Raw genomic sequence first — 14096 nt, 5'->3', positions numbered from 1 at the left:
CTCTGTATGTGTATATACCTGGAGAGAAGTTTGCGCTGACATGTTGTTTAAGGGCTGAATTAGCATTCATAGGTTCAGCAATACATATGTTTTCATTTGCAATACTCATTGAACATTTAAAACTTTATTCGATTAGATTAATTCATCAACATTGACCCTATGTGTTGGATAGTCCCATTTCTGTTTCTGTCACTTTTCTTGTGAACAGCTGAGTGCAACACTCCGAGGAGCGACTGTCTGAATGTGTGCACTGTCATCTGTGTTTGTGTGGTTCATTGCGTCAATACTAAAAAGACACAAAAGACACAGAACTGCTGCTGTCTGTGCCCAGTTCACTTTTGACAGTGACACTGGTGATGAAAGATTCATTTAGTTGCTCTTGGTTCAAAGAGCGTCTGGAATATTCGGTAAAGAGGTTACACTTTTTTGATATGTTAACCTCTTCTAATGTGGGATTTGGTGTCTATGTGAAAATAATTTCGCCATTAACATGTGAAGGTTTAAATAGAGGTTGAATAGTCCAAGCACATTACTGTTATATTATTTGGGGATATAACAGAAGAGGAGCGTCCAAAGAAAATACTGTACACTTATACACATATGAACACTGAAAGAGGTTTTCCTCAGGTTTCCTGTAATCATTCCCCCTGTTCATACTGGCTTTTAACAGATCCCCTTCAAATGTAGTAATAGGGGCCAAAATTCTTAGACCTCATTCCGAACAAAAATTAATTTAAAAGTTGATGTGAAGCTTATATGAGGCTTCAGCAGTCTGAGTTAGTCACATCAAGTGGATATCTGCCACATTTAGAGTCTTTTTAGCACCAAATTGCCTCTTTGCGTTTCCTTGGACAGTGTTTCCCTGTTGAGCTGCGTGGAAGTATCTAACTGTAAAGGAAGGAGTCTCTGTCTGTCTGTATGTCTGCCTGTTCTTCACTTTCCTCAGCAACTGTTCATCTGACTTCACATTTGGTGGGTGTATTGCTGAGGACCCAAGGAAGGGCAGTGTTGAGTTCAAGCTCATTATACTCATTATAATCAATAAATTATTGAGAATTATTAACTTTTGATGTAGTGTTTCTGTTTTAACTGGCACAGCTTTTGTAGCCTTTACGGCACTGGTTTAGCGGCCCAGGAAACTCACAGACCAATTTCATGCGTTGTAAATCATTTTATGTGAGGCTACTCAAGCAATCAAATCTGTGCATTTGACTGGAGTCTGTGAGTGAGATGCACACATAGTCGGAGAAATAAGCAAGTCTTAGAAAAGTAATTTCACATAGCATGCTCTAAAATGGAGAAAAGTAGACAGCAAAAACAGAGCTTTTAATTAAGAATGGACAGACTCTTATATTTTCATTCTTCCCACAGGCAGTTCAAAACCAGTATGTCTCATATGTTCCGAGACTGTGGAAACGTAAAGGACCACTATGAGACAAAGCACAAATCTTTTGAGCAAATAATTCCACTAAAATCTAAACTGAAGGCCCAATATGATCGATCCACTTTATTTTAGGATGCACATTTTTACAAAAGCTCTCTGTTATGTATTTTATTATTAAAAGCAGCTCATATTTTACTTGAAATGAGAAAATAACATTTATTTACTATTAGAGTACTTATTATTTATATCATCTGTGTTTCAAACTAAGGAGTCAGTGTTTGTTCTCGATTCAATGTGATTTGATGCTAATGTCACTGTGATACTGTGGTATAAGAAATCCTACTCCCAGGCTAGTTGAAATCTGGAACTTGTTTCTATCTGGGGGTTGTCTGTTGACCTCTGGGGTTAGCTAGATAGCTTTGCCTTAAGCTTATTGTTTTAGAAATTGTGTTGTGTTTTAGAATTCTGTTTCTGGAAATAGCACCATCATTACTTTGGGAAACAGGGAAAGTGATATAAAGAGGAAAAATCATATCATATCCCACACACAAGAAGAAGAAAGACAACGGACAGGAAATGTACTTAGAACAAAAGATTAAAGAACTAGAGAACATCAGTGCAAATAACCCACAAATAAAAACACTCAGTACCTCCTACACAGACTCAGACGTGAAAATTTTGAATACAGTAATAAATCTTGAAAATATTTGGCCAACCAAATTCAGCAAAACTAAGAGAAAACAACAATCTCAATGATTATGAATTCAGCAGGGAAGATTGTGCAGTCACCTGAGGAAATACATAAGACCTTTCAAGATTTTTATACCAATCTATGCTCATCAATACATTAATCAAGCCAAGAATATATTGACACATTCCTAAGCAATATTGATTTACCACAACTTACTGAGGACCAAACAAACCCACTTGAGAAACAATTTCAAAAATCAGAAACAAATAAAGGAATCCAAACAAAAAATGCACACCATAAGGTCAGCCTTTATGCAGACGACATTCTACTCTACCTACAAAATCCTACCCAAAACCATAAACACCTTCTCTAAATTCTCAGACTTCATAACTGATCTAAATTCACAATTTCTCCCACTCAGCCCTAATAGCTGGGATGTGGCAGTCCAAACACCAGCTCTCCCTCTGCGCACTGGTAATATCACATATTTAAGAATCAACATTTCCCCTAGGCTGTCAGAGCTAGTCAATCTCAAGTTCAACCAATTTCTACCAATCCCTCATTGACAGAATTGCTACAATCAAAATGACCATGCTACCCATGATAAACTACCTATTTTCTATGATCCCCATCAAGCCCCCACCCTCCTGGTTCAAATCCCTAGACTCCATCATCTCAAAATTCTACTGGTAAAACAAGACACCCAGAATCAAACTAACAACTCTACAACAATCCAAAACTCAAGGATGTCAAGGAAGCACCAAATTTTCTCCATTACTTCATTGTCCACCAACTCTAATACATTCACAAATGCACTTTTTAGAATATTTCCAGATCAAATCTTCTATTCAAACCAAAATCAATATAAAATCACTTAACTCAGATATTCCCCCAGTAACATCAGACCTGATCAACATCACTACTAAAACTACTATCCAAAATCTGCAAGATAATTTCCATGTCCAACCTAACAATATTCATCCCCTCAAATAAATGGGAACAAGACCTACAGATCATCCCCGGTGCCGACTTCTGGACCCAAATCTGCAAAAACATATTCTCTATATAACACCAACACAAACATCCAACTCATACAAGATTATTCATAGAGTACACTACATGGGAAAAGGATGTTTAAAATGGGCTTTTTAGATTCTGAAATTTGTCCACACTGCACACAAAACACCACAGACAGCTACATATATGCCACATGGGACTGTACACCAATTAAACAATTCTAGCAAGACATCAGTGACAACCTCTCTCTTCTCTTGGGCTGCCACATCCCACTATCCACTCCACTCTGCTTATTAGGAGGCATACCTAACACCAACCTAAAGAACACATCCAGTAGAATAGTCTCCATACCCCTAATCATCGCTAAGAAAACTATCCTCATGAATTGGAAATTTTTCACTCTGGAAAATTTTGCTAATCACATACATATCAATGGAAAAATTATCTGCCTCCATTGAAAAACAAACCACTGATTTTGATATAACCTGGAATTATTATTATGATTACATATTAACATTACATGTCATTATTATTATTATTGTTGTTGCTGTTGTTTTATTTATCTATTTTTCATGTTTCTGTTTTTATGGGGTTACTGTCTGGTCCTCTTTGCCTGTCCTGTTTGTACTGTCCCATGTCATATGTGTTTTCATGTTAATCACTTATCCTGCACTCAATTTTTGTTAATCACATGTCTTGCACTAAATAAAGGGGAAAAAAAGTCTCCTGAGAAGGGATGAAAGGACAGCATTGTAGGTATCTACAATGCTGAAGAAGCCCCTTGGATGAGAGGCGAAACGTCTTCAAGTTTCTTCAACCAAGTCCAGTTGCCCTCGATTCAGTCCTCCTTGGATACTTTGTAAGAAGCATACTGAGGCCCTTAAAACTCATGTCTAAATAGTGTCCAGTGTAGACATTGCTTCAGACCTGGTATTCACCCTCCATCACCTCCAGTTACCATCTCCTAGCTCAGTCTTTCACATGGTGACTGTGTGTCTGGGAGAGAGAGCAGCTTGATTCAGCAGCCTGGCTGGCAGGAAGACAGATGACATCTCAGGAGAGTTGACACTGGTAGGGAGTCTCAGGGGAAGAGGATTTATCACTTTAAGACAAGCTTGAGTGAAAACCTCTGTGTTTCATTAATCTCATAATAAAACAGCACTGTCAGTCTTTTAACATAATATCTGAGTTAAATTCATTTCTGTCCTGTAAGTGTTGAGGTGGGGACTGCTTGTAAGCACCTATCAAGACTCACCAGATTGTCTACAATTCTAAATATATTTGTTGGTAATCTCAGCTGAAATCAAAGGTAGCAAGTGGCCGTCCATTGAGAGTGAGCCCTGCCTGAGCTGATGGGCAGCAGTGCAATGCTACATCTGCACTCAGTGACATCCAACAGAAAAACAATACTTAAAGTCTCCAGAATCACCACTGGACCTTAGTGAGTATGACGTTTTATTACGCCTCTGCAATAATCAGTAGTGGGTGTAAAATGTAATGTTTTTTCTGAGGGTGGCACCAGAGGAATGTCCGTCTGCTTGAGTGCATGAATGCACTTATTAAATTCCAAGGCAATTATGAGATTAGATTAAACAGATTATGTGATATCTTGTCTACAACACCTAGTTGAGAGGTCACCCAAAACATCCTGTGGTGATGCCAAATTATTTAGTTATCAAGCCAGTACTTTTGACCAAAGTGGACAACTGGACAGACAGAACAATATCAGTGATATAGCTCTAGCATGGCAATGTCAATCAGATGGTCAGTCTGACACCTTGGTCCAGACTGAAACATTTCAGTAAATATGGATTGATAGATTGCCATGAAATCCTTTTGCAGATATTCATGGACTTCCTGACTTTTTTACCTAGCACTACCAGTGGGATGAACTGCTCACTCTCCCTGCCTTCAACCTTAGACATTCTCACTATTCCCAGGGCCTTGCACTTCTATGTAACCTATTTAGTTCCTGACATTCTCCACCCATCCACCAGGTGCCCTCTGACTTTCCTGCCTTTCTTCACCCCCACATCAAGCTGAAACTGTCCCTCAACAACCCAGTTCTGTGTACAGTAAATATATACCAACAAACACTTGTTCTCTGTGAGATTATCTGTGTTGCCTACAGTATGTTGTCACTGTGTTATAGCCATTCTGTTACCTGCTCCTGTCTTCTGTTCTGTTGTTTAGACCTTTATGACCTTGCCTGACTGGACTTGTTGCCTGATTGGACTGATTCTCAGTGCCTATATTTGGCTGTCAGTTCTAGTAAATTCCCTTCAAACTTCCTCGCTCACCTTGTATGTTGGATCCTCAGTCCTGTTGCCTCATACCTTGAACTTTGACGCTTATAACTTTGGCGATCTTCCAACTTTTCATCCAGTACCATCATCAAATCAAAATTTTGTCCAGTACTTTGCTTTATGTCCAAATACTTGCAAATCAATGACTATCCCATCAGCCTCTGGTGTACTTTGTACTTTATTACCTTACCTACTAAACATCAGCATATTACCATTGTCATTGTGAGAATGTTAGCATGCTGACATTAGCACTTAGCTCAAAGCACCACTGTACCTAAATACAGCCTCACACAGCTGCTAACAGTGTCGGTGATTTCGAATGAATCCTTTCCCTTAAGCATTGTTGTTAAGCTAACTATGTCCAAGGAGAGAAAGCTGCCTACATGAAGAGAGCAAGAATGGGAAAAGCACAAGGAAGCAGATATTAACAGCAACAGAAGCTTCTAAATGTGTTCTGCGGTTTAGCTTAATCTACCAAGGCTGGTCTGTGTCGTCAGCACAATTTATAAAAAAAACAGATGTTATACAGTAAGTACACAAGTTACGTAACGCTCCCAGATGACAGGGTGGTGAGGCAGAGAGTAATGTGTGATCAAAGAGTGAAGACAAAAAGGAGAGGAAGGAAAGAACAGAACTGGTAAATGTTGAAACATACTCCATTTTAACAATGCACACAAGTAGAATAGCAGCAGCAATGAATGCAGTATCATATACCTGTCTGCCTACTGTGTGTAATTGGAGCATTTAAAAGCATATCCACTAGGGAAGAGATAAAAGCCAAATTATGCACAGTGTAAACGGAAGTAAATGTGGTGATATGCGAGGATGTCACAGTACATAAATAATGTTGAGATCACAGCAGAAAAAGCTGCTCTTGCATCACTGCCTTAAACTTTCTACCATGGTGGTTGTGGTTTGATTATAGTCTGCCCCCATCGTTCAAAAGTTGTTTTTTTAAGTTTTTTAATCTTAATACAATACTCACATACTATACATAGGCCTACACTGAAAGAGCTTTTGGTCAATCTAATCCTTCCTCCTGTTCATAGTGGCCGTTTTTGCACAGCTCCAATGTAATGGTCTGTTCACTCATACAGACTGAAAAATGCTACCATCCCCAACCACTACTCAAACACTCAAAAGCCACCCTGTGGCCCGAACTTTGCAAATGTTCCCTAATACACAGCAGCCACAACCTGTAGACAATCATTCACACTTGTTCCTGAATAAAAGCAGAGTGGTTTCTACTAAACTCAACTTTGTGTAAGTGTTTCAAACAAACTGATCACTACAGTGGAATGTAGTAGTTAATGAGCCACATGGATTTGACTAAATGATACATAGAAACACATCCTTCAAATAATGAACTGCCTTATATGGACGCAATATCAGAAAATATGTCCAATTGCAGCAAAGTATATTAAATCATGTCTAACACAAACATGCCCACAAGCTTCAGCCTCTTTCGCTATATATGTGTAAATGCGTGGTTTGAGATTGAGAACAAAATCCTCAGTCCTCATTCAGTGTCAAAATGTTTTCTAAAGTTCAGCTGAAGCTAAAATGAGGCCAAAAAACACCATCCTCCTGTTTCCACAGACAGTGTTTAATTGCTGGGTTATGGCAGAGAGATACAAGGTGGTAGTTGCTGGTAGTCTGTTCCCTCTTGAATAACGGTCCCCTCTTGTTAAAACTGTGTTTCCCGCAGCACCACCTCCACATTTGGGGTTAGGACTTAGGTTATGGTTATGGTTAGGCGTAGCAGAGATAAGTGGTTGGGGTTAAGGTAAACTTGGGGTCAGGTTAAACGCAATGTAATTTCTGCAGCTAGGGCATTTTAATGTGAACAGGCTATTTGCAGATACAAGCTGAAACTCCTGCTGTGGATGCATGTCGTGTTTGCACAAAAGCAGCATTTTAGAATTTAGCTGGCTTAATGTAGAGGTAGTCTCAGACTGCCAAAACCTCATATTAGCTTTGGCTTAGCTTTTGATCTTTACACAGAGTAAGGACTATGGGGCATTTCTTACAGTACAGTTGAGCTACAAAGGGATCTTAATGGCCAGAGCAGGGATACAATAACCAATAACTTTTTTAGCATATATATATAAGTGTTATATTAAGAAGACCTGAAAAGGTCTGAAACAAGCAGGTAGCTCCTGGCCTGAAAATTGAAGCCAATGCAGAAGTGCCTTCAACCTGCATTATTTCTAATGGCCAGCAGGGGGCGACTCCACTGGTTGCAAAAAGAAGTCCAATTGTATGTAAGTCTACAAGACCCCAGTAAACACTTTCCTAATGAGTTTATGGTCCCACTCACTAGTTTCAAGTCTTCTGGCATGGCTACCTTGTGATTGACAAGTCACTACCAAGGCGACAACATTGATTTTAGAGTATAGGTGTAGCAGTCTCTATTTCACAGGGTGTTTTCAGTTCATGAAAGTTAATTGAAACATTTTAGTCATCTAAAAATGTCTTGTGTTCAGCGTTTTCATGGTTGTAGGCCTGTTTTTCGCTAGCGAAAATCAGCATTAACAATAGCATTATCACAGTTCAAGGTCAAATTGCTAAATTCAAGGCTTCAAAACAGCAGTCCACAAACCAATGGGTGACATCACGGTGACTATGTCCATAATTTTTTACAGTCTATGGTCTGAACCTAATCTTGCGTACAGTTAATTTCTAAACATGTGCACATCCAGCTGTCTTAAGTATACAAGTGCTCTAATATGTACTGTACATAAGCCAAAAACCCAATAACCAGCACTGTATTGAGCATTGCTTTGACAAGCTGTGATGAGACCAGTACACACACACACGTCTACAGCATGAACAGCAGGTGGAACAGTCTACTGTACCTCCATCCAGGCTGTGTGAGTTCCTCTTGCTGGAGGAGCGCTGGAACAGAGGAGCTGGTCTGTCGATCAGCGAGCTGGCCTGCCTGGTCTGAGCCTGAGTCCTACCGCTGTAGCGAAACTTAGAGCCCAACGCCAGGAACTTCCTGGGAGTGGTGGCCATCTCAGTGGAGGTCAGCCTGCACACAAAGGAAATCTATTGATCCTCTAATCTGACCTGGGGTCAGACAGCACACAAGCATATTTAGAAAAACTTGCACTGTCATACACAGTTACATGAGTGGGGACTTTAACATCACAATGTGTTACCTGAAGAAGGTATGATGTTCCACACACACTTTCCACAGCTTCTTGGCTGCCTTGTAATTGGGTAATTTGAAACCAATAGCGCTCTCATACTGCTCCACCTTTTGAATCAAGAAAACAATCCAGTTTATGCACTTTATGGTTTTATTCAAGGTCAGAGTAAGGTCAGTGCCTTACACCAGATTTCACAGGTGGATGAATATTTGTTGAAAGCACTCTGTACCTCAGATGGTCTTATTTTGATGAAGAAGCTGCTGCGTTTGTATGAGACCTTGAGGACTTTGGGCCAGGGGAATCGGTTGATCCTCAGTTTGTCTTTATAAACCATCAGACCACTGGAGCAAACCCCCAGCATGATGTCAACGCCATCCAGATCCTAAGACACACACCCACACACAGACAGATTGCATTAACTGTCAACAAGATCTGCCGGTTTTAGAAAGCCAATACCCTTTGAGGCATCCCTTGACTAACAACAAAGATAGAGAAAGATTTTAAATAGGTGACAAATGAAAGGAAGTGAATTGGTAAGATGTTTCACCACAAGCTTCCAGAGCCCCTTCAGTACTGCTTGTCATAGATTCTCCAGCTCTACTGGAGGCATTCTTCTAAAAGGTATTCCCTCACTTGGTTTTGACAGTGGTGGTGGAAAGCACTGTCTAAAGGGAAACACCCATTCATTGCAGATAGATGTGTGTCATCTCATCAGGATATGAGACAGTAGTGGTGGAAAGCACTGTCTAAAGGGAAACACCCATTCATTGCAGAGAGATGTGTGTCATCTCATCAGGATATGGCACTGCCCTGTTTCTCTGCATCACTGCTCATCACCTCTTCAGAAAAGCATCTTTATCACTTTCTCTTGCTGGATCAGTACATCTGGCTATTGAGCCTTCACAAAGGATCAGTAGTGGAATGTAATTAAGTGCATTTACTCCAGTACTGTACTTAAGTACAATTTTGAGGTACTTGTACTTTACTTGAGTATTTCCACTTAATGCTTCTTTATACTTCCACTCCACTACATTTCAGAGGGAAATATTGTACTTTCTACTCCACTACATTTATTTGACAGCTTTAGTTACTAGTTACTTTTCAGATTAACATAAAATAATATATTTTAATGTTATAACTCTTGTTTAAATTGAAGAATGGTGTTCCTTAGCCTTGGCATTGATTCTACAAGTCTCTGGAACTCTTCTGGAGGGATGAACACCATTCTTCAAAAAAATATTCCCTCATTTGGTGTTTTGATGATGGTGGTGGAGACCGCTGTCTAACACATCAGTCCAAAATCTCCCACTGGTGTTCAATTGAGATCTGGTGACTGTGAAGGCCAAAGCATATGATTCACATCATTTTCATACTCATCAAACCATTCAGTGACCCCTCGTGCCATGTGAAATGGGGCATTGTCATCCTGGAAGAGACCACTCCCATCAGGATAGACATGTTTCATCATAGGATAAAGGTGATCATTCAGTTCAATCCAACAAATCAAAATGTATTGATTTGCAGTGACCCTTCCCTCTAAGGGGACAAGTGGACCCAAACCATGCCAGCAAAATGCCCCCAAAAGCATAACAGAGCTACCCGATCCCCTCACCATAGGGGTCAAGCATTCAGACCTGTACCAGTTTTTCCATTAATTTGTCACCCGTCTGTATATATATATATATATATATATATATATATATATATATATATATATATATATATATACACACACACATATATATATATATGATAGTCATAACCCTCAAACTCCCAGGACCCAAGCTTGAGGAAGACACACCACCACCCCCCATGGGAGGGGGGTGAGAGGGAGATTTTATATATATATATATACTTAGCACAAAAAGTAAGGAAATTTGTGTTTGGATTATTTCTTTGTTGTAACAATGCTTCTTAGCAATAAATCTTATACCGTTGGAAAGCCTGTTTATTTCCCTTTTAAATAGTGCCATAATTGCCACATTTGTTAGGAACATGCATTTGTGGGATGAGCAGCAGAGCTGAGTATGTGGGTTGCACCCATGAAAAATTTGCCAAATCTTCTCTGCCAATGTATTTGTTGTATTTCTGTGTATTTGTTAGTGATTAAAACCAACAATACACTATAGAACAGAAACCACTCAGTCTAATGAGTACTTTTACTTTTGATACTTAAGTACATTTTGCTGATAATACTTCTGTACTTTTACTTAAAGGTGCAGTGTGTAGAATTTAGTGTTATCCAGCAGAATGGACATGGCAGAAATGGAATATAATATTCATAATCATGTTTTAATTAGTGTATAATCACCTGAAAATAAGAATTGTGTTTTCGTTACCTTAAAATGAGTACTTTATATCTACATAGAGAGCAGGTCTAATTAGTATATAATCACCTGACCGGGTTTAATTAGTGTATAATTACCTGAAAATAAGAATTGTTGTGTTTCGTTACCTTAGAATGAGCACTTTATATCTACATAGACAGCGGGTCCTCTTCCATGGAACCCGCCGTCTTTCTACAGTAACCCAGAATGGACAAACCAAACACTGACCCTAGAGAGGGCCTTTTGCATTTTTCGCGGGTTTTGTGGCCACCGTAGGTTCTTCTACATGCTTAGAAGGGGAGGGGGAGGGCTATTTAGTTGGTTGCAATCTGCAACCTCACTGCTAGATGCCACTAAATCTCACACACTGGTCCTTTAAGTAACAGTTTACTTAAGTAAAGGACCCGAACACTTCTTCCACCACTGCAAAGGATAAACTACTATTTAATCAGTCAGCTGATCTCCCAATCAAGCAATGTATTTATGCGGTAACATGATAAAAAGGTGTGTTGTGCGTGTTATCACTTTCCCCTTTTCAAAAGTCAGTGAAATGTAGTGACCACACAGTAACTTCCTCCTCTTTTTGATACTGTTTCTATCTGTTTGTCATTATCTATGACATATAAGGTCCACTCACAGACTAATAATGCTGATAGTCAGTTATTTATATTTGTAGGTCCATGTAGCACTGGTGATGAAGGATGACATCACCAAAACTGTCCAATGAATGAGTTCCCTGTCAGTCCATGTGACCTAAGGTTTACAGCTCTTGGTTTGTTTGTAATGAGTCAGTGTGAACGTGAACTGCACCAGAACCAAAAGCCGGCATTTTTTTCCTGAGTCATTGTTTTGGTTTTGTGCAAATCATGTCAATATTTTAAGCTGATCAACTATATAGTTTTGTATTGCAGCCTCCTATATTTGGATCCAGAGGCTCACTTCAATACATCAGATACATAGTTTACCATTTAACATTTCATATCTTCTTATCTTCTCACTTTCAGATCCTATCTACAGGTTGTTAGCATTAATCAGGCTGTTACTAAAATCCAAAAAAAGGTTATTACACATCTGAATTGAATCTTTGAATTTTTTGTGATTTATAATAATAAATAGAACATTTAGTTTTGTTACTTGCAAACATTAAAATTGGATTTGATAAAAGTTTCAAACAAATTTCGATCCCAAGAAGTGTCCAATGCAATACTTATAGATTTATTGTAAGTTGTGATAAATGTAAATGCATTTCAGAGGCATTTGCAACAGTTCCTTGAACAGAAGACTATCTTGAGGAATGATGACATTATAATATATTTTATTCAAACAAATGTTACATTTGAGAAGCTATTCTAGACTTCTAAGACTATCAAAGTTTTCCTTATGGTGGAGAGAACATGCCATGTGTATGAAGTGTTTACTCTATTACTGTACATAGAAACAGAGCATAACGCATCATACTCTGAAAACTACACCCGCTGGAGGGGAAAACAATTGGCACCATAATATGGGGGTGGCTGTGGCTCAGGAGGTAGAGAGGGTTGTCCACTAATCGGAAGATCAGCGGTTCGATTCCCAGTTCCTCCAGTCTGCATGTCGATGTGTCCTTGGGCAAGATACTTAACCCCTAATTGCTCCTGATGGCTGTGTGAATGATAAGATTTCCTCTGATGGGCAGGTTGGGACCTTGCATGGTAGCCCCTGTACCTATTCAGCGTATGAATGGTTGAATGTGATACGTTGTGTAAAAGTGCTTTGAGTGGTCAGAAGACTAGAAAGGCGCTATACGAGTACAGTCCACTTACTATTTACCATAATATGCAACCAAGGGTTGCAATGCTAACAAAATGCCTGTAGCTAGCTAAAAACATTAGATTTCAGCATGTCATCGAATATTATTTTAGCACCTTACGTCTACCAGAGAGGAAAAGGTAGTTTATAGCATATGCTGAAACTTGTTATATGGTATATGCTAAGATGCAATACATGAATGCAAGGGCTGACATCATGTCTACAGGTAAAGATAGTACAACTGTGTAGCGAACTCCGCCACATAACAGACTGGCATGACACTTCACAACTGATATGGCAACTACAGTTTGTAAACATAGTTGAGAAAATTACACACCCCTCTTTTTCCAGTTAGCCTTTCAGCTGTATGCTATTCTATGATTTAAATGTCTATTATAAACACTGCATACCTTTCACTTAAACAGCTGTTCTGTTTTGACTTTCAACCTGCGTGTTCTCTGTGACAAGCAGCATGTCCAGGTATATGAGTCATTTTCACAGAGATCCAAAGCAGCTTTTAAGCATTTTCTGTTGTTTACTAGCAGACAGAAGTGACAAGGAAGCACCTTTACTCAATACAAATTCAGTGGAAAGCAATGAATTGTTTTGCTCTCCAGGGTGGTGGGACTTAATTACGCTCTGTCTCTGTAGCTACTACTGCTAATGATTATCCTTGTAAGTTAGACTACACTCTCCTGTTTTTATATCTGCAGCAACTGTTTTATGATGCAACTGTCTTGTACTGCTTACCATCACCCACAGGGGGGCAGCACACTCCTCTGAAAGCCCCTTCTTCCATATTTGGATTAAATCTCCACTGTGATGCAAACAGATTGACCTGATTTCTGCTGTAAAACCTGACAAGTCACATGTCCTCCTGTTGTTCAGGCCAGGCAGGCACACTTATGAGATAACATGACATAAAAAATACTTGACATACATGAAATTAAAAACACACTGAGGTGTCAGAGGCGTAATGTGAAGGGCTTTTTTTTTTTTTTTTTTTACATTTATGTTGTTTCTGTTGAATTCTGGGAGGCTGCATGAAGGATATTTGGAACTGTATTCACAATAAACTAAGGAAGTAATGGGAGTAAGGATGACTTACACTAAGCACGTTTTCAAGCATTTAACAATAAAGAGGAGATGACGAGCAGAGTAGCTGCTGAGCTGTAGCTGCTGCTCACCTTGGCCTGGTGGAGATCCACTCCATACATGGAGAGCTTCTTGGCGTTCTCCAGGAACATCAGGTCGGCTTGGGCTGGACTCATCGACCTGACAGAACACCATAGTAGTCTTTAACTACTGTGACAGTGTAAAACCTATGATACAAACACTGATACAGGATCTGACCTTCATAGCCATCACTTATGTCAAATGTATTCAGGACTGACAGCAGGGTGATGTTGTGAAGAACACCAGTCTTAA

At 39.3% G+C, this 14096-nt stretch overlaps 1 protein-coding gene across 10 annotated transcripts in view; it reads right to left on the bottom strand.

Moving 5' to 3' along the window:
* The window catches only part of epb41a (erythrocyte membrane protein band 4.1a), a 103587-nt gene that overhangs the window by 47368 nt on the left and 42123 nt on the right, over nucleotides 1-14096 (bottom strand). For all 10 annotated transcript variants that reach the window (XM_042435511.1, XM_042435512.1, XM_042435503.1 and 7 more), the window contains 4 exons: nucleotides 13856-13943; nucleotides 8783-8935; nucleotides 8563-8660; nucleotides 8257-8432 (listed from right to left, as the gene is read on the bottom strand). In XM_042435511.1, the coding sequence (XP_042291445.1) occupies nucleotides 8257-8432; nucleotides 8563-8660; nucleotides 8783-8935; nucleotides 13856-13943 (515 nt within the window). The remainder of the gene's footprint in view (nucleotides 1-8256; nucleotides 8433-8562; nucleotides 8661-8782; nucleotides 8936-13855; nucleotides 13944-14096) is intronic.

This window comes from Thunnus maccoyii, chromosome 15 (assembly GCF_910596095.1).
Source record: "Thunnus maccoyii chromosome 15, fThuMac1.1, whole genome shotgun sequence".
NCBI classification, from domain to species: domain Eukaryota; kingdom Metazoa; phylum Chordata; class Actinopteri; order Scombriformes; family Scombridae; genus Thunnus; species Thunnus maccoyii.
The sequence above is the reverse complement of the archived record's forward strand: the minus strand, read 5'-3'. Positions and strand labels throughout refer to the sequence as shown.